At 38.0% G+C, this 25,807-nt stretch overlaps 1 protein-coding gene across 1 annotated transcript in view; it reads right to left on the bottom strand.

The window, feature by feature from the left end:
* Positions 1–25,807, bottom strand: part of MROH9 (maestro heat like repeat family member 9) — a 124,116-nt gene that overhangs the window by 66,550 nt on the left and 31,759 nt on the right. The window contains exons 8-14 of the mRNA XM_030934948.1: positions 18,261–18,376; positions 15,014–15,163; positions 11,701–11,849; positions 9,392–9,557; positions 6,208–6,350; positions 5,094–5,231; positions 3,439–3,559 (exon numbers count right to left, since the gene is read on the bottom strand). Coding sequence (XP_030790808.1) covers positions 3,439–3,559; positions 5,094–5,231; positions 6,208–6,350; positions 9,392–9,557; positions 11,701–11,849; positions 15,014–15,163; positions 18,261–18,376 — 983 coding nt within the window. The remainder of the gene's footprint in view (positions 1–3,438; positions 3,560–5,093; positions 5,232–6,207; positions 6,351–9,391; positions 9,558–11,700; positions 11,850–15,013; positions 15,164–18,260; positions 18,377–25,807) is intronic.

Here is a 25,807-nt window from a genome sequence, read left to right as displayed (position 1 = left end):
TCATTCTATGAAGCCAGCGTCACCCTAATACCAAAACCAGGTAAGGACACAACCGAAAAAGAAAACTACAGACCGATGTCCTTGATGAGCAAAGATGCTAAAATCCTTAAAAAAAATACTAGCTCAATGAATTCAACAAAAAGTCAGAAAGATAATCCACCATGATCAAGTGGGTTTCATACCAGGTATGCAGGGATGGTTCAACATACACAAGTCAATAAATGTGATAAACCACAGAAACAGAGCTAAAAACAAAAATCACATGATCATCTCAATAGATGGAGAAAAAGCAATTGGCAAAGTCTAGCATCCCTTTGTGATTAAAACCCTCAGCAAAATCGGCATACAAGGGACATAGCTTAATGTAATAAAAGCCATCTATGAAAATCCCACAGCCAACATAATACTGAATAGGGAAAGGTCAAAAGCATTCCCTTTGAGAATTGTAAGAATACAAGGAACAATACACTCTCACCACTCCACTTCAACATAGTACTAGAAGTCCTAGCTAGAGCGATCAGACAAGAGAAGGAAATGAAAGGCATCCAAATTGGTAAAGAAGAAGTCAAAGTGTTCCTGTTTGCTGATGATATGATCGTTTACCTTGAAAACCCTAATAACTCCTCTGGAAAACTCCTAGAACTGATGAAAGAATTTGGCAAAGTTTCCAGATACAAGATTGATGTTCATAAATCAGTAGCTCTTCTCTACACCAATAGCGACCAAGCAGAGAATCAAATCAAGAACTCAACCTCTTTTACAATAGCTGCAAAAAAATAAAATAAAATACTTAGGAATATATCTAACAAAGGAGTTGAAAGACCTCTACAAGGAAAACTACAAAACACTGCTAAAATAAATCACAGATTACACAAACAAAAGGAAACACATCTCAAGCTTATGGATTAGTAGCATCAACATTATGAAAACGACCATACTGCCAAAAACAATCTACAAATTCAACACAATCCCCATCAAAAGCCACCATTATTCTTCACAGAACTAGACAAAACAATTCTAAAATTCATATGGAACCAAAAAAGAGTCCGCATAGCCAAAGCAAGACTAAGCAAAAAGAACAAATCCAGAGGCATCACACTGCCTGATTTCAAGCTATACTGTAAGGCCATAGTCACCAAAACAGCATGGTGCTGGTACAAAAATAGGCACATAGACCAATGGAACACAAGAGAGAACTCAGAAATAAACCCAAATACTTACAGCCCATTGATCTTCAACAAAGCAGACAAAAATATAAAGTGGGGAAAGGACATCCTTTTCAACAAATGGTGCTGGGAGAATTGGCTAGCTACATATAGGAAAATGAAACTGGATCCTCATTTCTCACCTTATACAATTATCAACTCAAGATGGATTCAGGACTTAAACCTGGGACATGAAACTATACAAATTCTAAAATATAACATTGGAAACAAAACTTCTAGACATTGGCTTAGACATGGATTTCATGACCAAGAACCCAAAAGCAAATGCAACAACAACAAAAATAAATAGCTGGCACCTAATTAAACTAAAGATTTTTTGCATGACAAAAGGAACAGTCAGCAGAGTAAACAGACAGCCCACAGAGTGGGAGAAAATCTTCACAATCTATACATCTGACAGAAGACTAATATCCAGGGTCTACAATGAACTCAAACAAATCAGTAAGAAAAAAACGAATAATCCCATCAAAAAGTAGGCTAAGCACATAAATAGACAATTCCCAAAAGAAGATATACAAATGGCCAATAAACATATGAAAAAATGCTCAACATCACTAATGATCAGGGAAATGCAAATAAAAACCACAATGCAATACCACCTTACTCCTGCAAGAATGACGGTAATCGAGAATCAAAAAACAGTAGATGTTGGTGTGGATGCGGTGATCAGGGAACATTTCTACAGTGCTGGTGGGAATGTAAAGTAGTACAGCCACTAGGGAAAACAGTGTGGAGATTCCTTAAAGGACTAAAAGTAGAACTACCATTTGATCCAGCAATCTCACTACTGGATATCTACCCAGAGGAAAATAAGACATTATTCGAAAAAGAAACTTGCACACGTTTATAGTAGCACAATTCCCAAAAGTAGCACAATTGCAAAATCATGGAACCAACCCAAATGCCATCAGTCAACAAGTGGATAAAGAAATGATTATATATATATATATATAAAATTATATGATGGAATACTACTCAGCCATAAAAAGGAATGAATTACCAGCATTTGTAGTGACCTGGATGAGATTGGAGACTATTATTCTAAGTGAAGTAACTCAGGAGTGTAAAACCAAACATGGCATGTTCTATGTGATACGTGGGAGCTAAGCTATGAGGATGCAAAGGCACAAAAATGATACAATGGACTTTGGGAACTTGGGGGGAAGAGTGGGAGAGAGCTGAGGGATAACAGACTACAAGTATTGTACAGTGTATGCTGCTTGGGTGATGGGTGCACCAAAATCTCACAAGTCGCCACTAAAGAATTTACTCATGTAACCAAATACCACTTGTGCCCCAATAACTTTTGGGGAAAAAAACTCACCTATAAATAATCAACTAAAGATTGATAAAGAAGCCAATAATAGACACTGGGCAAAGAATAGTCAATTCAATAAAAATAATGAGTCACATAGTAAAATTAATGAGAGGTCAAAATAGACTAAGCATATTTGAAATCATTGATGACTATTGCAATGTTCAGTTAAATTTATGTATACTTTTGAAAGCTTTAGAAGCAGATGGTATAGTATAAGAGTATGCTTTCCATAATTAATTAACCGTTTTACTATGATGTTTGAAATCACTTCAAATTTTGAAAATATTGGGCACTTCACCTTAGGTAATACATGCCTATTATATTACTATTTTTATGAAAAAACTTAGATTTGACTCTGATAATTTCAGGTTATAAAGCCTTTATTTTTTGTAAACAAAAGTTTGTCAATTTGCTTGATTCCATTATAGTATTACAATACATGGCACAATATTCATATACAAAGTAATATGGTTCCACATCTTCATTTTACCCAGTTACTCAGCCAGTTCCTTTCTCCCCTGAGATGGTCGGAAGTACTGCCTAGATCCTAGATGTTAACTACCATCTTTATTAAACCCAATTATCCCTCAATATACTTTAACAATCATGCAGAAATATATAAACTGGTACTAAAATAGAATTAGTGTTTGTAAAAATTCACACCCCTAGAAACAGAGAAAAACCAACTGCTGGTGAAAGCTGAAGGGATAACTCTTCCATAACCCAGATCTAACCCCACACCTCTCCCCATCCAACTTCAGATATCATTCATGATCTTAAGTCTTGGTAAGGACCAACATTCAGAGGGAGAAATATGAGAAACTGGAATTTTGATTTAAATTTGGGTAAGAAAAGGAAAGGAGAACACAGCTGTTCACAGTCTACAAAACTCACTTCAATGAGGAATATTACTACGATGACAGTGTCTTCTGACCTTCTAGGACCTTCTACTGAGAGCTTATAGAGATAACGCAGAGTCTCTGGAAACTGTGGAAAGTTATATTCACTAAGAGTTCTGTAAAAGAGAATAAGGCGCTGAATTAGCAAAGAAGAAAACACTATGCTAATAGTGGCAAAGAGAGAAACATTATTCTAATATTTTGTACCTCCCAGATAAAAAGAAAGATACTCTTTAATAGTCCCTAAATAAATTGTAGTCCCACTATGAATTCTACACATACTCTGGAGAATTACATATAACTGGATCCCTGTCAACATCTCTTTCCTTAATGTCACTTCTCTTTCCTGTCTCTCCCATTCTTTGCCACAGAACAGAATGCCCTATTTTAGTGTGAGCTCCCACCAATTCTTGACTAAAGGGAGAGGAAATAAAAATTTAGTTCTCAGTCCAAGATGGCTGCATACAGGTCATCTTTGTAGTTTTGGACCAAGTTTTTCTTTGAATGATGTAACGCCGATGAGAGTTTGGGACTGCCCTGGATTACTCAGGAAAAGAGGTGGTTATCTCTGATTCACTATGCCATTCACATTCTCCAGAACACACTTGGGTGGTGGACAGCCTCACACTTGTCCTGACATGGTGGACTGGATCAGAGCAGTAAGGGCAGAATTGCGAAGGATAACATGAGAAAGTTTCCATTTTAAGATTCCTGGATGGTCTTCGAAACCAGTGCTTCTCAAACTGCAACGTGCAAACAGATCACCCTGGGAATACTGGGAAAATACAGATTCTGATTCAGTAGGTCTAAGGCGGGCCATGGATTCTGAATTTTTAACTCTCAGGTGATGCTGTTGCTGCTTGTCTGTGGACCCCACTTTGTTTGAGTAAGAAGATCCAAAGTTACTTCTTAGATATCCTTAGAGTGACATTCAACTTGTGACAACTTGCAGGGTACAGATGTACTACACTTTTACACAGCATGTGCCCCTGAAATCTATTTGCAAATGAGATACTGTTATAAAAGCACCAAGGCCCCATAGACCACAAAGAGTGTAGTTTCTGGGTCAGTCACAACTTGAAGTAGTCTTAGTCTGTCATGTTGTCAACAGCCCGTATTTTGATTCTTGATCAGAAAATCTGATCCCTACAATCAGAAACTTGCTGTTCACTAAAGGGTTAACTAGAAACCCCCCCCCCCCCTTTCTAGTACAAGAAAAATAAAAGTGTTCTTCTACTATTCTTTTCCAAATTTATTTGGCTTATTCAGTATAGGTTTTTGTTGGACCTCTTTCAAGTGGAAACACATTTAAAACTGATGCCTGCAGTGCAGGAATCAGCTAAAATCAGAGGGAAAAAACCAAACTCACTTCTAGTTTTCTGTATCTGTAAAAAAAGAAACCTGTTCTGTGGAGGGAGGAAAATTGGGCATCTACATTATCAGGTAAGAGGACAAGAAAAAGGGAAAAAAATCGCAAATAAAAACACTTCAAAATAACTGAAGAAGTAGAAATCAAATAGCAACTCATATCATTAAGAGAGATCTGGAAATTGGAATAGATGCCTATTTTGTTCCCTCATGGCTTACTGAAGGAAGTTGGAGAAGGTGGGATAGAGACCAAGAATCCTACCCAGAGAACCCTGTCCTTACTTAGCAATAAAGTAGACTCCATAATAGTAACACAGGTCTTCAGATAACTGGTCCCAGAAATTCTTCTTTGTTAGAGTAATATCCACCTGTTGCAGTCCAGAACAATTCAGCAGAACTCTCAGGGCATCCTGGGCATATCTAAAGCCCCAAAAGAGAGCAAGATCATCACATGTCAGTGATATTCAAACAACTAAATACATATTACCTGCCTTTTCATCCTATCTTGGGCAGAATATAGGTTTTGAGAAAGGGGATGTCTCAAAGGAAAAAGATTGCTAAATATCCTTCATCTTCCCTGATTAACAATACATGGGATAGGGGTTAAATTAAAATTGTGGCACATAAAATCTAGCATCAATTGCAGAACAGCTTATTCATTTATTATTACTAGCTTATTTGCAATAGATTAATTTGAAAGAGATGTTCAATGATGTAATGACTTGCTAAAGGTGTCCATTTTCTTCTACTAAATGAATAGGATATATTCTCATCTAGTTGGGATGCTTTGATGTATGTCTTCTTATAGAATAGGGTAAATAGTAGACAGTTGGGTTGAGATTTCCCTGCTGGGTAGCAAAATCAACTGTACTCTCTTGAGTAAAAGGGAATTGCCAAACTTCTATGTGGACAGACAACTGCATGTAGTCATAAACCCATATATCACATCTCCAACCATGAATTAACTTTACGATTCATAAAGTACATTTGAGCACATCATTTTTAATCTTATATGTAGAATAACCCTGAGAGGTTACTAGCAGAAAGTAAGTAAATGGCAGAGCAAAAACGTATCTGACTTTGGATTTAATGCTCTGCTGTCTTTTCTGTGGTAGTCTCTTACTGATCTGATAGGGAGTGTGGTAGGAATCAACAGAGTTCTGTGGTCATGGCTCTTTATATGCTACACATGCTCAGGGAAGGTGAGCTAACTTTTAGGTACTCAGGCTGGTTACTTTTCTGAATGCATTCTACCATTCAGAGAAGAGAAAACTGTAATAAATGAACACACTGCACACGGGACTGTAAAGAATCCCATATGAACCCAAGGGGGTAGAAGTATTGACAGCTGGATGCTTATCTCTTATTTAATCTGAAATAACCAGTATTATCTCACAAAGCATTGTCCCTGGGTGTCAGTTTCAGCTCACTGCTGTAGAAGACTTGGAACATAAGGGTCATCAAGAGCTGGGGGAAAAACTGGGCCACCGCTTTCTTGTAGGAACCAAGAGGCAGAAAGGTGCACAGGGCCTGGGATGCCTACAAGGGAAGGAAATAGGAGGTAGAAATGTAAACATTTTTCTCTCAACCCACTCGACCTTACTGAGGGGAGCAAGGGAGTGACTCTGCAACCCCTCCTTCAGCCTCCTTGAAGAAAACCTAAAGCATATATGGGTATCCATTCATTCAATAACAGCTGCTACATCAATTGTGAGCTGGGAACTGTGCCAAGCCTACTATGGTAAGGGAATCCTCAAGGCACTATACAAACACCCTGGATGCCAAACCAGTGGGATGCAGGCTGGTTTCCAAGGTGGGCTTCCCTCCTAAGATCCCCTTCCTATGTGGCCATGAAGAGCAGTCATACTAATAACCTAGGTCCTTCCTGTGCTCAAACAATACAAGGAAGTGAGATATTTAAGGGGAAGGCAGGTCAGGTCACCAACAGATCATTTGGCATACTGACCACTGCAATACCCACCACATCAGAAGTATGGGTTTGGACTATAATCTTAAAAGACACATTCCCAACTGCCATAATCCTGAATATTGAAATCCTGGGAGACCAAATTCCCAAAAATACAACTTGTGAAAAATAATTTAAAATTTTTAAAGACATGTGTTTACATTCTTAAAAATGAGATTTATTGGTTACCAGAGGCTGGGAAAGGGTAGTGGGATGGGGGAGGTGGGGATGGTTAATGGGTGTAAAACAATAGTTAGAAAGAATAAATAAGACTATTTAATAGCACAACAGGGTGACTACTGTCAATAATAATCATACATTTTTAAACAGTGTAATTGGATTGTTTATAATTCAAAGAATAAATGGTTGAGGGGATGGGTACCCCATTCTCTTTGATGTACATATTTCATATTACATGCTGGTATTAAAACATCTCATGTGCCCCATAAAAACACACACCTACTCTGTACCCACAAAAATGGAAGTTTTTTAAAAAAATTAAAATGACATTTGAGAAACATGAAAACATGACAGAAAACTTCATAGGTCATTTTACACAATAAATTAGGCAATAATATACGTATTTTTCCAAACATAAACACTTAGGTATACTAACAACAGTCACATGGGTAACAGTTATGGGCAGACAAACCACATTCATAAAGAAATAGCTTATATAACCGTGGTCATCTGAAATCCCTTGGTGGACAACCTAAGTCTTTTGACAAGACAGACCAATGGATCACCACCACATATGCAGTCATCCAAAGAGCCGATATCTCAATCAATTTTATCTTTCTCGGAAAAGGCAAATATACAAAAATGCATCACTTCATTTATTGAGGAAGTTTCAACATTTTTATGTATAAGTGCAATGCTTACACACAAAGTCAATATAGTGACAATGCATCTTCATGGAGACAAATTTGCAAAAAAAAAAAAAAATGCATAAAAATAATTAGAACCCTCTAAAAGTCTTTATACCATTTTTATCTCCAATATAGGAAATGAAATATGTAGTATAGCAAATTGAAAAAAATAATGCTGACAACTTAAAATAGTGAGAAAAATACATTAAAAAGAAAATAAAAAACACACTAAAAAGAAAATTCAACATAAAAACAGTAGGAATAAATTATGAGCAGTTGCATCGAGGTGGTTCATAAGAGCTGGTCAACTTTTATGATCATTAATTATATCTTGAAGTCCTTTATTATGATGAATGGCTGTTATTTTTTCTTTTAGGGCATGGCTCTCCCTGGAGAATATGTTCACATTCATTTCATATGTGATGCTACTCTTTTTGAAATTCTTTTGTGGTTTGACCTACACTAATTCGAGCATTCCCTATTCAATTTTCCCATCTTCTGTGCCATGCTTTTATGTTGTTTTGGCATGCGGAAATCTATTTGACATGCACTCATAGAAAGACCACAGATTTGAAGGAAATAATACTGGTGATTGAACAGCAACACCATTGCGTAGGTGTCTTCTCCTACTGTACACATAATTAATTTCAAACCAGTCAGTAACTTTTCTGACTTATTCAAGGCAAATGTGGCTTTAATTTATCAAAAGCTCCTGGAATTTCATCAGCTGGAAGGAATGTCAATGCAAACAAATGACATATTTTACCACTAAAGTTTTCATCATTGTCATATTGCCTGGCTAATCTCCTCATCTGAATTTTTCTAGAAATGCTTTGGACTGAATGGAAAAAACAAACTTTATTAGTGACAACTTGAAATTCACTTTTAGAAGCCTTGATTGCACCTAATTCCAAACATGTCATTACAGTTTGGGGATTCAATTAGATGATAGAAATTTTAGACTTTTGGGATTTTGATATTTTGGAATTTCAATATTCAGGATTATGGTGTTCAGGATTTTGCCTTTAGGGATTGTAATTGGTATTGTAGAAATACATATTCCAACATATCACATTTTTGAAGCAATACCAACTTTATAATGTCTCTGTAAGACTTTACTCCCAGCAGTGGTGATTTTGGTTTTCAGGAGAATAAAATGATGGACACAAATGAGATTCGGTCTTTACATGGCTACAAACGCCTATATGATGTAGCCAGTGGCTACTTCTCTCATATCTCCTATACTTTCATCTCCCTTGCCCAGTTCACTCAGATTCTTTGGCCTTCTTGTATTCGCTGACATACTAGGTAAGTGTCCATCAATACGAGACTTTTCCCTTCTCTCAGTCTAGAACTCTCTAACTCAGATAGATGTAAGATTCACATCCTCACCTGATTCAGGTCTCTGATTAGATGCCAGCTCAGCAGAGAGGTCTGCCCTGACCAACTTACCTAAACCTTGCCAGTCCCTTTCTTTCCTCCACACCACTATATATCTCTTTTAAGCTTTATACCATCTGACTTACATGACATTTATTTGTTCATTGTCTGTGTTTCTTACCAAAATGTAAGTTCCATAATAGGGCATAGCACATAATAGACACTCAATAAATATGTGTTGCATGAATGGTTGCGTGAGAAGAGGACTGTGTTAAGAAAGTATGATTGAGTCTGTGGGCAGATAGGGATTTTTCACAATCAGGAAAACAATACCGAGAAGAAGAAACACTCATCGTGTTATTTACCGCCAAAGGCATTAAGTTGGTAACATCAAGAGAGAAACGTTTTCCTTGCGTTAGGGTGTCCTCCATTTCCCCAGGTTTTCCTTTCAGTATCAGTAAGATTGTCTTCAGCACATGAGGGGCCACGCTTGCCTCAGAACCTGCCGCCTGCCACATCTGTATCAGAGTGCTGCAAACACAGCCCCACCCCACACAATGAGAATCATGTTTGTCATGTCCTACTTGATAGAATAACAAGAATCAGGAAAAGAGTCTTGGTTTTACATTTTTATATAGCAAAGACACTGCAGACATGTCCAAAGCAAACTGAGAGTCCTATTTCCAAATGATCCCTTAAGCCTCTTATCCTAGAAAACAGAGAAAGGATTTAAATAAAACCTTATGGAAAATACCAGTCTGGTCTGCAAATTCATTTCTACTGCTATTTAAATATCTGTCTAGCTCACTGTCAAGAACTGATCAGCTTTCTGCACTCTATACTTCCTCTGCTACTCCCGTCTTGTGACTTTGTTTGTTCAGAAATAATAGAATATTTAAAAACTGGCATGGGAATAAAAATTAATAAGTAGATTAATATAAAAATAAAAAACCCCAAATAAAAAATGAACTAATTAAATAACAAAAATAAAAACAAAACTGAGCACAGAAGAGTAAGCCATTTTGTCAAATGTCACACAATGAGTGACACAGATGCTATTAAAATCCTGGCTTCTCAATCTCCAGTCCCCTGGCTCCTTTTCCTATGTACTTGACATTCTTCAAGATTAGTCTTACTGTTGCTTATCTTACAAACTGCTGTACACCTCTGCACCAATGTATTTCTGAGACCTTGCCAATTCATGCTGGGTTCTGACACTTATTGCTCAGTCTTTCTGTGTTCAGGTTCATCATTTGGGTGCCTGATCGCTTGGAATATGGAAATACCCAGCTCTGTAGCACCCACTACCCACCTGCTCCAGGTCCCACTTAGAATCACATGGACATCAACTCTCATATGCCGTGTCTCCTTGTCTTATCTCTTGTTCATACCTCTTGGCTAAGCAAATGTTCCATGTGTTTCTTTGGTTTAGTTTCACTCCATATCCTGGCCTTTTCTAACTCGGTCCTCAATAGAATTAGACCTGCTGGTAGCAGCTTTGGTTAAGTTCACCTAACAAATTATGCCTGCTTTCTGTACTTCCTGAGCACATATTGCTTGTACCAGATTTATTGGCAATTTTTATCTTGTATGCATGTGAATATATTCCCTCTCCTCAACAAAATGCTTCAGGGCCAGTAATACTTTACACAAAGTGGGTGCTTAGTTCCTGAATGAGTAAATTGTCTTATGAAGATCTTTCTAGGAATTTTATGAATAGTAAAATACTTTGTGAGTTAAAGCTTCCTAAATAAATACAATCTTTCAGTCTGAAAAATCAAGTTGTGTGATTTATTTAGACTTTTGTTTATTTCAGTGCCCTTTCACAGATATTAACTAACCTACATAACAAATTTATAGATAGAACTTTCCTCATTTTCTAGATGAGGAAATTTAGCATCGGGGAGTTTTATCAAACTTCCACAACGTCACATAAAATGTAAGGGTCAAAGTTGATGGAAACAGATTCATTTGTTTCCAAAGCCCAAGTCCTCTTCATAATAAAACTCTCTGCCTTTTACACTGTTCATGGTAGGAAGTAGTACCTTGATTTCCAATGTTTATGCAAATTGTATAAATGGAGTGGTGTGATTTTTCTAAACTCTTCTAATGTGCCTGTTAGGTTCATATTGTCCCATAGGCTCACATTTGTATTTTTTTCTTCTTAAACTTTTCTTGTGATCCTGGACCATAAATTTCAGACTAACAGTTAAAGGACACAGGACTCCCAATTTTAATGCTTGTTATTGGGATGTATAAATATCTTACGTCTGTCCTTCATAAACAAGAAAAACACTACATGTACAAATTCATTTTCTCAACAAAAATGAGTAAATTCACAAATGGGAATAAAAATCCATTATCACATTGAGGAGAGGTTTGTTCCTCTGGGATATGCAACATAATACAATTTAAAACCTCAGATAAATAATAGTGACATTGGTCATTTCTTGTGGGCCTACTGTGTTTTAGGTATTATACAAAGATGCATAACACATATGATCTTGTTTAAGTCTTACAATCATCCCACATGATGCACAAATAGATTTTCTCTTTCAGAAAAAAGCAACCAGACCTGACTATGGTAGACTGAGAGTTTAAACCCAGGTCCCTCTGACGGTGGAGCCTGTGAACAAGTCCTCATGGAAGGGGACAGAGGGTTGGGGGGCCTTACTCGTCTGCTGGAACTGAGTAGTCCATAAGTTGAAAGATGACCTTCTTGGGTGAAGTACATGTCAACAAAGTGATAACCCGCAACATAACATCCTTCATACAATTGTTATCACACAATTGCCTATAAATAGCATTCACGATCTTAGTCACCTGGAAGAGAAATTCCACAGGTAAACAAGAATCTCCTGTTCCATGGTTACCTCTAAACCAAGGCATTTCTTGGACATAAGAATTCACTTTTTCTCAGAATTACCAAGGCAGCAACTAACACACAAATAAGCACTACTAGAAAGCATATTTATATGTGTTACTACACAATGCAAAATATTCATTTGGATGAAGAGTAAATCTGTGCATTTACGAATAGCAGGAAAATGCCCATTTCTTTCAAAGTTTATTTTGGGAGGGTTGAACTCATTATATAAGAAATGTAAGTTCAGTATAGGAAACACACATATAATTCAAGTACTTAAAGAAGAAAATAAAAATAATGGAACAGAATAAGAATGGAACTACAGTGTATACTTCAAAGAAATGTTTGAAAGTTAAAGACGATTTGAAGCCACATATTGAAGGGATGAATGATGTGTCGGAGGAATGACCCAGAATGGTAAACACCAACCCATAATCTTGCAAACTCTATTCATAGGTCCCATGTTAATTTCATTTTTCCCCCTTTTTACTTATTCTTGAACAAGGAGAGTTCTAGCTGGATCTGAAGTTTGTCTCAAATCAGTGGTTGTGTATTCAATATCAAATTTAATCCACCCAGATCATCTCACTTCTTATCTTGAAAATAAACCTTTGCATTTTTTTCTTCTTAAATATGTCTTGTGATCCTGGATCATACATTTTAGACTAACAGAGATTATAAGCTGAAAAATTAGTTGATGCAAATTTACATTACCCTGCAGTTACATCATATACAGTTCAGTTATCTGTACAACTTTATATGGCAAACCAAAGAAAAAATTATAAATAAAATGTTAAAAAGTGCAGGGTACTTTTCCAACCACATAGGTTCCAATGTGAGCAAGAAATGAGAGATATCAAACTACTCTTTTCCATAGACCTTTTTAACTATAGGATTTAGAGCTTCTTCTAGTTGTCCTCTTCTTATTTTAAATGCAAATACCTCTAAAGCAAGCCACCTATGTCACTGGGTGCTTAATTATAGAAATTTGTGCCAATTTATGTCCAGTTATAAAAATGATAGTCTGTTTCAATTTTGATGAAATATTTGATGTGTTAGGATTATTTAGAGATTGTTAGGATTATTTAGAGATTATAAGCCCATATACTATATATGGAATTTGGGGGATTTTTTGGGGATATTTTTAGCCTTATAACTCATGTTAGAACCCAACCCCATCTAAGACAAGAATCCACTGTGTTCAGTAATCCAGTTGCTTGTGAGAGCTGGGGTTGGGTCATAAATTGAGGAGCCCATTTTGTTCATTTTTTTCTGTGGTTAGAGATTTCACTGTAGCAGAGGATAGTTTTACACATCTAGTTTTCTGTTTGATCTCTCTTCCTCTCAGGGACTTGGTAAGGCTTCATTCTCGCCTTCCTTCAAGTGCTCTTTCCCACTTCACTAGAAGAGAACTCTATTTTGTAAGATGACCTTTGCCCTTGACCTTTCCCTGTGACTGTGTTTGCCCTACAGAATGCTCCCATCTGCAGCAGCATTGAGAGTTCTATATAAAGCATCGCCTCCCCTTTCCTGCTCTATGAATTTGAGTAAGACTTCTCAGATTATTTTCAGTCACCTTGCACTCCTGTGTCAGGAGAGGGAGCTGGAGGTTCATTCCTCATGTCACCATCAGGGCTGGTTTCATGGGCCTGTGACCTATGTGTTTGCGCAGGGCTCCATGCTGAGAAGGTACCCTTACTTTGTTTAAAGCTCTGCCACTATCACCTTGAACTTTTAAACAATTTTATCTTTGTATTTTGTAAATCAAATCCCACAGTGGAGCAGAGGAGATACAATAAGTGAGTCTGCCATTGTTCCTATGGTCCCCTTCACATGTGGTGTTCACAAAATTCCAGGGGACCCAGGATGTGAAGCTCAGTGGGAAAACAAGATAAGCATCTTATTGAAACTGTAACCTACTTAAAAAATTCCCACTTAGTCTGAAAATGACATAGAAGGAAACAGAAAGGGTAGCCCATAAATTATTTTCCTTTCAGGCTTTCCTTATTCATCAATAAGCTGAGGGTAGAGAACGTTGGTAGGATATGTGAATGATAAAAAGTGAAATTTTAGAAGTCGTGCTAGTTTTATGGAGTGTTTCCATCCTTTTGGAAAGAATTTAATACATATGCATGTGTGAGCTGTGAAACACAAATAGCATTATTTTGGTGATTCTGCACATGAGCTAAATGCTCCTATGTTTACCTTTGTAACTGGCATTGCACAATGTATGTATGGATAGTAAAATCTGCTTACGACTAAAAAATGTTAATTGTTCTTTTTGCTTAGAAAGACATTAAATGGCAAATAAAACCAGCATGAAGAATTGAGAGAGAGAGACTGTGGAGGAAAGGCGAACACTGCATGTGCTTACACATTTAATGACATTATTTCCTATGTTGTGAGGAAGCAGTCCCAGATTTCATTCTGCACTGAGCCCCACAAATTATGTAGCCAGCTCTACGGCAAGCTGAGGGTCTTTGAAATCTTTCCTTAAGGGATACACAGGGGATTTCTATGACAGCTATACCATTTTATTGCATTAACATATTTCTTTAAGAATTTGAAACCAAATATGGCAAAACATTATGATGTAATATGATTGGTGGATAAGCATTCATTACCTACTCTCTAAAATTGTTCGTATGCTTGAAATATTTCACGCAAAAAATCCTCAGGCCAGCATGGTGGCTCACGCCTGTGACCCTCGTGCTTTGGGGGGCCAAGGTGGGAGGATTGTTTGAACCCGGGAATTTGAGACCAGCCTGGGCAACACAGCAAGACCTCCATCTTTACAAAAATTCATTTAAAAAGTTAGCTGGGTGTGGTGGTACATCCCTGTAGTCCCAGCTGCTTAGGAGGCTGAGGTGGGAGGATTGCTTAAGCCCAGGAGTTTGAGGCTGCCATGAGCCAAGGTTTCACCACTGCGCTCCAGCCTGAGCCACAGAACAAGACCCTATCTCTAAGTAAAATTTAAAAAACCTAAAGCCTCATTATATTAAAGTGATATAATGAACAATGACAAGAAGTACATATAAAAAGAAGTGGACATACAACAAAGGCAAAAATGCACATTAGAGAGTAAACCCTGTGCTCTCCTGTTTATTGTCAAGTATCTTACCATGGTGACCTTCTCGGCATGAAATTCCAGAGTAAATTTCAGTATGGATGCTGCATCAGATGCGATTTTATCATCAGGTGAAGACAGTTTCATCAGGAGACTCCACACAAAGTCATTCAGCAGGGAAGGCAGTAAGGTTTGCCCTACTCTCTGCAACCACAAAGGATAGTCATGACCTCAGGGCTTACTCACACCAACATAAGACAGCTAAACTCAGACATGGTGGCAGATGCTCAAGAGCCAGGCAGGGCCACAAGACTTCCATGGTCCATATACATCTCATTGGAGTCTCCTTCCTCCATGAAAAAATATTAAAAATTATATTTTACAACAATGTTGTACAAAAATGACTATAATCCAAGTGAAATTATATTTAATTTTTTCTTCTGATTTTAAAGCAATTCAGCAAATATTATCATGAATTTCTTCAGTGTTGGAAATGAGTTTACTCAGATCAGAAACAAGTATGAAGAAAGCAGAAGATGTAGGAGGGGACAGGGTGAGGAAGTCAAGCGAACTCAAAGGCATGGACTTTCCTCTTTTACAGAAAGGGATCAGGAAGCAGAAAGAAATAAAAGGCCTCTATGTCCATGATCGAGGTGCAAGAACTACAATGCAAATAATCCCTTGTTAAAGTTAGAGGACTCTCCGTGGATTGTAAAATATGAACAAAATCACATTGATTATAGATTTCTCAATTAAAGAAAGATAAACAAGCCAAATTTTCTCCTTTTGCCTTTATACGGGGAAAAAATAGTCATTCTCCCAAGTATAGAGGATACCCAATCTCACCAATAAAAGTTTTTCTGCACTGTCTTTAAAGGGATGGAGTATTGCTTTTTGGTCATAAGGCAGAACTAAGACTAAGGTCTAAGTGAGAACTGATGATCACTAGCGCCTTTTCCACTGGGCAGAGGGGTGACGGATGGGAATCTTGGAAAGCTATGGAAGACAATTAGAGGAGGGTAACCAAGGATTGGAGAGGTGGGCTGAATATCATAAATAGTTTGCCATACTTTAAGAAAGCCAGATTTAATTATATGACATTGGATTTTTTTTTAAATGGTGGAAGGCAGAATATTCTCTTTTTGAATATTTGCTTACTCAACAAAAAATTTACTTTAGTATCTATCTAAAAAGTTGTAGAAGAAGCAATTCCCAGTGAAACTTAGAGCTAGTGTTAGAAGTTTCTGTCATGTACAGGTGAAGGTGTGATAGTAGATTATATAAAATGATAGGTTTGCTTTGTAAAATATTATCTACACATAACTCCAGAAATACACCAATCACACAGGATCAGCTGGGCTCTTCAGAGGTCATTTTTATCTCCTCCTGCTTCTTACTGATACACTGTTACACCATGTTGTTACATGTTCTTGATGCCACTTGCTTGAATGTTTGCATAATATACTATTAACAGTCCACAGATTTTCATTTATTCCTCTATGTTTGGCATATACTTTAAAAAATCTGTGAAGAAGCTCTTCTCACAAATAGTGGTGTTGTTTTGAGTTATTTCTTTCTATAAATTCCCATGAATGAGACTACTAGTTTATTTGGTATGAACATACATACATACATATATATTAGTTAATGACACTTTGTGGCTCTCTGTGGATCATTTGCAAACCAGTGTCCTCTCTTACAACCAACCACTATATAAAGCGAGAGTGCCATGGTTTGGGAATTGTTTTTCGTTTTGTTTTTCTATCCAGCCTTCCCATTTAATGGTGTTCTGCTTCCAGCTTCCATGGTTAGCAACCTTGCTGCTTCTACTCCTATTTGCATGCTTTGAACTTTGTCTTTGGCTATGGTCCTCTTGGTCTTGTTTCTACAATCTTGTATTCTCTCAATTTACCTATTCCATCTACTACTGGAAGTCCCAGCTCCAGGTTTTCCAGCTACTGCTCCTGCATGTAGTGCTGGACTTGCTTTGGTCTCAAAATTGGAAAATGAATAACAGGTCATGAACACAAGGACCCAGGGCACCTCCCCCAAGCCCAAGGATTTTTACACCTGATGGATATTAAACTCCGATGAGAAAGGACACCAACCTAGAGACTGTGATGATAAGTTTCATGAACAGCTTAGAAGAGACCCCAATAGACTGCTGGTCCTAGGTTCACTAGCCCAGTCATGGTACTCAGGATTTCAATTCCAGGATACTGAAGTGGAGGATGGAAGAATGAGGGAAGATTTGCTAGTAAGCTTAAACAGATGCCTGGTTTCTTTATGTAAATGAACATGGTCAACCAGGCTTGAAAATTTTGAGAGGAGATGGGAAAGAATAACTTTTGGTTTTGGAAAGATGTACCATCGGGCTTCTACATATTTAAGACATCTATGCAGTATTTTTGACCATATCATGTTAGACGTATTGCTTTTGCGTATCCTCAGCCTCCCACAATTCAACCCATCTCAGCCATGGAAGAAGACACTGCTTTATACATGTAGTTTTAAGAGGAACCCCTAGATCCTCCCACCCCAAGAGATGAGCTGGCCTAAAGGGCTTCCCCAAAAGTTTTGCTGAGCCACTGGCTCAATGCGTGTGGATGGAAGGTGCTGGAAAGCCCAGCTTGGGCCCCAGTGCTGTGCAACTTCTGGAGCCTATGGCTAAACCTATCTGGAAGGTGCTGGAAAGCCCAGCCTGGGTCCCTATGCTGTGCAACTTCTGGAGCCTATGGCTAAACCTATGTAGTTTGAATAAGGCGAGGGAGCATATATAGCTATAGAGCCTCATGGTTCTCCCAAGGGTTGAGACAGTGTAAACACAACTTACTTGGTATTGAGATTTATCATGTAGGCTTTTTTAATTTTTATTTTTCATTTAATAACACTTTTAAACAAAATCAAAATCACAGTGTCATTATGTTTGCAGAGTAAATTATGATAGTATTGGAAAGTTTGTTAACTGCTGACTTAGTTAATTTTTCTAAATAAGCAGAAATTCTCCATTTTTAGTGAACTATTTGTTGGCCAAACAAAAAGAAGTGTAACTAGGAAAACCTCATTTGCTTTCTATAAGGATTAAGTAATACAAATTACTATATTTGGGAATAATTGGCATAATTATTAATAGAGATGAAAATCAGAAAACCAAATGGTCTATAATCATTTACATTTTACCGCACTGAGTTTAAAAAAAATGAAAAACTACTAACAACATAAACTTTGTTGAAATCAATTGCTACTAAGAGTAATAATACATATAAACAAAAGCCCTTGGCAAAAGTGGGGGCAAAATTACCTGAGCAATTTTACTTTTGTCTTGTTGAAACTCCTTGGGTAGAAATTCTACATCAGAAGAAGGAAACTGGAGGCTGTAACTTTTATCGTTTGTAGGCTTATTTGTTCTAATATCCGCTGTGTTAAGAAAAATAGTTTAAGGTTATTTGATCACTGGTTTGTTCTATGACATTACTATTTCCAATTTTCTTTTCCTGCCCAGTTCTGGAAATCTGATGTTTTCTGAATATTTAACTCTCTGCTCATAGTTTAGTCTCATAAAATATTATGGCACTCACACAGAATTCATAAAGTGTTTAAGAGAGTCCATGTGACATATGAATGAAGGACAAATACTTTTAATAATAGCCTGACAAGATAACAAATACATATAGACCATCAAATGCATGGTTCAGTGTGCTGGAAAAGCTAATGCTAACCTGGAGGGTCTATTGGCAGGGAGAGTAGACTCGGAGGCATCTGAAATGAGCTGAGTGGTAGACCAGAGAATCCAGAAGTGCTCAGGAAAAACTTCAGGTGCAGAAAATTTCAGTTCCGGAGAAGGTGAGCTTTAAATGATTTTGTTTGTTTTTAAATAGCTCTATAGAGATATAATTCACATTTATTTACTGATTTTGCTTTTGTTTTTTGTCTTTTTTGAGCCAGGATCTTGCTCCGTCACCCAGGTTGAAGTCCAGTGGTAAAAACAGGGTTCACTAGAGCCTTGACCTCCTGGGCTCAAGTGATCTTCTCACCTCAGCCTTCCCAGTATCCTGCAATCCTGGGATTGCAGGCACATGCCACAGTGCCCAGCTAATTAAAAATACACATATTTTGTAGAGATAGGGTCACACTATGTTGCCCAGGCTGGTCTCCAACTCCTGGGCTCAAGTAATCTGCCCACCCAGGCCTCCCAAATTGCTGGGATTACAGGTGTATGCCCAGCCCATATAACATATCTAAGGTGAACAACTTGGTAAGTTTTTGTGTATCTATAAACTCAATAATAATAAACCACAGGAAAAAAAAAAGAACATATCTATTGCCTCCAAAAGTTTCCTCATGCTCTTTTGTAACCCCTCACACTTACTCCCTCTACCCATCCTCTGACTCCAAGTCAACCACTGATCCACTTCCTGTCATCTGCTCTCTGTCAAGTTGGTACTTTCTAATTTTATATAAGTGGATCATACAGTATGCACTCTTTTTTGGGGGTGGAAGGGGGTTGGCTTCTTTCACTCAGCAAAACTACTGAGATTCATCCATGTTTTTGTACATATTAATAGTTTGTTCCTTTTTACAGTGAATAATACTATTCTATTATATGTACATACCCAAATCTCTTTATCTATTTGCCTGTTAATGGACATTTAGGTTGTTTCCGGTTTGAGGTGATTACAAATAATGGTGTTATGAACATTCATGTACCAGTAAGTGTTTGTATGAACAACTACTTTCATTTTTCTCAGGTAAATATAAAGTTGTGGAATGACTGAATCATATGATAGCTATATGTTTATCTTTTTAGGATAGTGTCAAATTATTTTCCAAAGTTGTTATACTATTTTACAGTTTGCTTACAATGTATGTGAGCTCGAGTGACTATACATCCTTAATAACACATGGTAGAATCAGTCTTTTCAGTTTTAGAAATTCTAATGGGTGTGTAGTGGCATCTCATTATAGTTTTAATTTACATTTCTTTAATAAGTACATATAGAACGTTATTTGATTTGCTTCTTTGCTATGTGTTCTTCTTTGGTAAGATGGCTATTTAAATCCATTTTTATTTTTTAATTTGGTTGTCTTTTTTCTTAGAGAGTTTTTTTTTTTTTTTTCTTCTAAAAAAAGGGGGTGGATACATGTGCAGAACGTGCAGGTTTGTTACATAGGTACACGTGTGCCATGGTGGTTTGCTGCACCTATTGACCCACCCTCTAAGTTCCTTGCCCTCACCCCCCAGCCCCCACCCCCAACAGGCCCTGGTGTGTGTTGTTCCCCTCTCTGTGTCCATGTGTTCTCAACGCTCAACTCCCACTTAAGAGTGAGAACGCGCGGTATTTGGTTTTCTGTTCCTGTGCTAGTTTGCTGAAGATGATGGCTTCCAGCTTCATCCATCTCCCTGCAAAGGACATGATCTCATTCCTTTTTATGCCTGCATACTCCTCCAGTGTATATATGCACCACATTTTCTTTGTCCAGTCTATCATGGATAGGCATTTGGGTTGGTTCCATGTCTTTGTCATTGTAAATAGTGCTGCAGTAAACATATGTGTGCACATGTCTTTAGAGTAGAATGATTTATATTCCTTTGGGTATATACCCAGTAATGGGATTGCTGGTCAAATGGTATTCTGGCTCTAGAACCTTGAGAAATTGCCATACTGTTTTCCACAATGGTTGAATTAATTTACGTTCCCACCAACAGTGTAAAAGCGTTCCTATTGCTCCACATCCTCTCCAGCATCTACTGTTTCCTGACTTTTGAATAATCACCATTCTGACTGGCATGAGATGTTATCTCATTGTGGTTTTAATTTGCATTTATCTGATGATCAGTGATGTTGAGGTTTTCTTCATATGTCTGTTAGCTGTGTAAATGTCTTCTTTTGAGAAGTCTCCGCTCATATCCTTTGCCCACTTTTTGATGGGGTTGTTTGTTTTTTTTTCTTGTAAATTTGTTCAAGTTCCCTGTGAATTCTGCATATTAGACCTCTATCAGATGGATAGATTGCAAACATTTTCTCCCATTCTGTAGGTTGCCGGTTCACTCTGACAGTAGTTTCTTTTGCTGTGCAGAAGCTCTTTAGTTGAATTAGATCCCATTTGTCAATGTGGGCTTTTCTTGCAATTCCTTTTGGTGTTTTATTCATGAAGTCTTTTCCCATGCTTATGTCCTGAATGGTATTGCCTGGTTTTCTGCTAGGGTTTTCATGGTTTTGAGTTTTACATTTAAGTCTTAATCCATTTTGAGTTAATTTTTGTATAAGGTGTAAGGAAGGGGTCCAGTTTCAGTTTTCTGCATATGGCTAGCCAGTTTTTCAAGCACTATTTATTAAATAGGGAATTCTTTCCCCATTACTTGTTTTTGTCAGGTTTGTCAAAGATCAGATAGTTGTGGATGTGTGGTGTTATTTCTGAGGTCTCTGTTATGTTCCATTTGTCTATATGTCTGTTTTGGTACCAGTGCCATGTTGTTTTGGTTACTGTAGCCTTGTAGTATAGTTTGAAGTCAGGTAGCATGATGCCTTCAGCTTTCTCCTTTTTGCTTAGGATTGTCTTGGCTGTAGGGGCCTTTTTTGATTCCATATGAAATTTAAAGTAGTTTTTTTTTTAATCGTGTGAAGAATGTCAATGGTAGTTTGATAGGAATAGCATTGAATCTATAAATTACTTTAGGCAGTATGGCCATTTTCACAATATTGATTCTTTCTATCCATAAGGATGGAATGTTTTTCCATTTGTTTGTGTCCTCTCTTATGTCCTCGAGCAGTGGTTTGCAGTTCTTCTTGAAGAGATCCGTCACATCCCTTGTTAGCTGTATTCCTAGGTATTTTATTCTCTTTGTAGCAATTATAAATAGGAGTCCATTCATGATTTGACTCTTTGCTTGCCTATTGTTGGTGTAAAGGAATGCTTATGATTTCTGCACATTGATTTTGTATTCTGAGACTTTGCTAAAGTTGCTTATCAGTTCAAGAAGTTTGTGGACTGAGATGATGGGGTTTTCTAAATATAAAATCATGTAATCTGTAAACAGAGACGACTTCTTCTCTTCCTCTTACAGAGTTTTGAGTGTCCTTTATGAAGTTTGAATATGGTTCTTTTACCAGATATGTAGTTTGCAAATATTTTCTCCCAGTCTGTGGCTTAACTATTAACAGTATCTTTCAAAGAGCAGAAATACCTAATTTATCATTTATTTTCATTTATACTTTGATTATTGTATCTAAGAAATCTTTACCTAATCCAAGGCCCCCAAATTTCTTTGAGTTTTATAGTTGTAGATTTTACATTTAGTTCTATTACTCACTTTGGATTAATTTTTGAATATGTATGAGGTATGGTTCAAAGTTGTTTTTCTGCCTATAAATATTCATTTTTTCCAAACACAATTTATTGAAAAGTTTGTGCTCACTCCTTTAAATCGCCTTTGAAACTTCATAAAAAATCAGCTGACTATATATATGAATTTATTTCTGGACTCTCAATTCTATTCTGCACAATGTTGAATAGAATAGAAGTAGTGATAGTGCACATCCTTGTCTTGTTTCTGATGTTTCAGGGAAATCATTCAGTATTTTACCATTATGTGCAGACATACCTCAAAAGATACTACAGGTTTGGTTTCAGATCATTGCAATAAAGTGATTATCACAATAAAGTAACCCACATTCATTTTGTTGGTTTCCCAATGCCTATAGAATGTATGTTTACACTATGCTGTATTCTAGTAAGTATGCAATAGCATTATATCTAAAAACATACATATCTTACTTAAAAACATTTTATTGCTACAAAATACTAACAATCATTTAAGTTTTCACTGAATAGGTTCTCCTGCTTGGATCTCCAGCAATCCCTCACCAATGCTATTGAGCCAGTAGCATCTCTGCAACTCTCTGGGACAGAGCTCCCTGGGAGGGCGAGTTGCCATCTTTGCTGTCTTATAACCTTTACTGTCTCCAGGCTCTTGAGAGTCTGTGGGGACCAAAGACTGGTCTGAATTCCCAGCACAGAGCATTCCCGACATGAAAAAGTGGCTGGGCTATTTTCCACACAGGTCTCAGTCCTTCTCCTCACTGGACACGGTCTCTTGACCTTGGACTCCAGCACAACCACCCTGCCCCCACCTGACCCTTCAATCAGAGGCAGCCCAGCATTTCTCTGAGTGGAAAATCCCAGAGTCAACCCACAACACCTCCACCACTGCAATTGCTGTGGTACTCCACTAACAGCCCTTGGGCTGGGGGAAGGAACAAAGGGCCTAGTCACTATGCCAGCACCTCCAACACACTCCAGCCACAAGAGGAAAAGGAGTCTAACCCTTATTCCCTGGAAATGCCTAACCCTCACTCCTCACCAGGCAGGGCCCCTGGCTCATAACTGCAGAATGGTCACCCACAACCATGGCTGAGCATATCCATTGGTAAGTGGCCTGGAGTCTCCCTGGGGAAAGGCTCCCAGAGGTATTTGACAGCCCCTCTGCCATTGCCACAGTGGAGTTCTATCCTTGCTGCCCTCAATTTGGGGAAGAAATGAGCCTGAGGGCTATACTAGAGCTTATAGCACACCACAGTCACCATAGGGAGAGGAGACCAATCTTTCCACCTGGAGAGTCCTTGAACCCCTGCTCTCCAACAAGCACAACCCCAAGCTCATACCAGCAATTTAGCTGTCCTACTTTACTGGCTGAACAATCTCAGTAACAGCAGCTCCGTGTTTCTTGGAAGTAGAGCTCATGGGAACAACTGAAAACTCCTCTACCACTGCCTCTGCAGTGGTACTACCCCTGCTACCCTTGGACTAAAGAAGGAGCAAAGACTGTAAGTACCTAATCTGCACCTCCAGCAAGCTACAATCAACCCAAAGAGAGGGGGCCAGTCTGTCTCCCAAGGGTTCTACTTGATGCTCGCTGCTCATCACCAGGCCGGGAACTCCTAGCTTGGGCCCACAGCACAGACCTTCAATCCTGGGTTGATTGCACTGAGCAATTACTGACCTGCATCTCTCTGGTGTGGAGCCTCCAGAAGTCAAGCAAAAGACTGTTGGCCACAGTCACTGCTGAGGTTCCTTTCTCTGCTGCCTCCAAGTTAGGGAGGAAACATAAACCTTGAAATCACCCCAGAGTTGTGATAGGCATCCCGAAAGTACCAAGCCATGATCTATAGCCAACACTCAAGTGGCAAAGGAGCCCGTGGTTTCAGGGTACTGAGAAGGAGCATAGCTGCTACTGTAAGGAAATATAGGGGAGCCACAACTGAGCAAGAGTCTACCAACTGACCACTGTGCCTAAGTGCCATTGACCAGATCACACCCTAAAGCTTCAACACCAAAATATCTCACTAACATACCCTACCATGAAACCAAAGATGAGAAGTCAGATACAAATACAGACCCTGCACAAGGCTCAGCCCTGTGAAGACATGCTGAAAGGAAGTCTGCTGACTATACTCAATCTCCACTGCAGTTAAAGGAATACCCTCATGCAGAGCTGAGAAAGAACCAGTAACTCAAATAGCTAGAGTGTTTTATGTGCTCCAGATGACTGAAATAGTTCTCCAACAAGGGTTCTTAACCAGGTTGGATTGATGGAAATTATAGAAATATAATTCAGAATATGGCTAGGGATGAAGATTACTGAGATTCAGGAGAATAGCAAAACCCAATCCAAGGAAACTAAGACTCACAATAAAATGATACAGGAGCTGACAGATGAAATAGCCAGATTAAAAAAACCTAACTGGCCCAATAGAGCTGAAAAACACACTACAAGAATTTAACAATGCAAACGCAAGTATTAACAGCAGAATAGACCAAGCTGAGGAAAAATATCATGAAACTTGAAGCCTGGCTCTCAGAATTAAGGTAGTCAGAAAAAAAAAAAAAGAAAGAAAGAAAATAGAATGTAAAGTAAAGAACAAAACCTCCAGGAAATACAAGATTATATAAAGAGGACAATTCTATGTGTTATTGGCATCCCTGCTATAGATGAGGAGAAAGCAAACAACTTGGAAAACATTTCAGGATTTCATCCATGAAAACTTCCCCAACTTTGCTAGAGAGGTCAACAGTCAAATTCAGGAAATACAGACAATTCCTGCACAATTCTACATCCCCAAAACACATAATCGTCAGATTCTCCAAGGTCAAAATGAAAGAAGAAAAACTGTTATCATTTTTTGATATGCCTCAGCTTCCTGAGTAGCTGGGATTACAGGCATACACCACCATGCCTGACTAATTTTTGTATTTTTAGTAGAGACGAGGTTTGACCATGTTGGCCAGGCTGTTCTCAAACTCCTGACCTCAATTGATCCACCTACCTCAGCTTCCCAAAGTACTGGGATTATAGGTATGAGCCACCATGCCTGGCCTCGACATTCTTAAAAAAAAAAAAAAAAAAAAATTCCAAGCAAGAATTTCATATCTGGCTCAGCTAAACTTCCTAAGCGAAGGAGAAATAAGACCCTTTTTAGACAAGCAAATGCCAAAGAAATTCATTACCACTGATCTGCCTGATAAGAGCTCCTGAAAAGAACACTAAATATGGAAAGGAAAGACCAGTACTAGTCACAGCAAAAACACACTGAAGTACACAGACCAGTAATACATAAAGCAATCACATGAACAAGTCTGCATAATTAATCAGCTAACATCATGACAGGATCAAATCCATAAATAACACTAACCTTGAAAGTAAATGGGCTAAATGCTCCAATTAAAAGGCACAGAGTGGCAAGCTTAATAAAGTACAAAGATGTAATGGTATGCTGTCTTCAAGAGACCCATGTCACATGTAATGACACTTATAGGCTCAAAATAAAGAAATGAAGAAACCCTACCAAG

The sequence above is a fragment of the Rhinopithecus roxellana genome, chromosome 8 (assembly GCF_007565055.1).
Source record: "Rhinopithecus roxellana isolate Shanxi Qingling chromosome 8, ASM756505v1, whole genome shotgun sequence".
Classification (NCBI taxonomy): domain Eukaryota; kingdom Metazoa; phylum Chordata; class Mammalia; order Primates; family Cercopithecidae; genus Rhinopithecus; species Rhinopithecus roxellana.
This window is presented reverse-complemented; position numbering and strand designations above follow the sequence as displayed.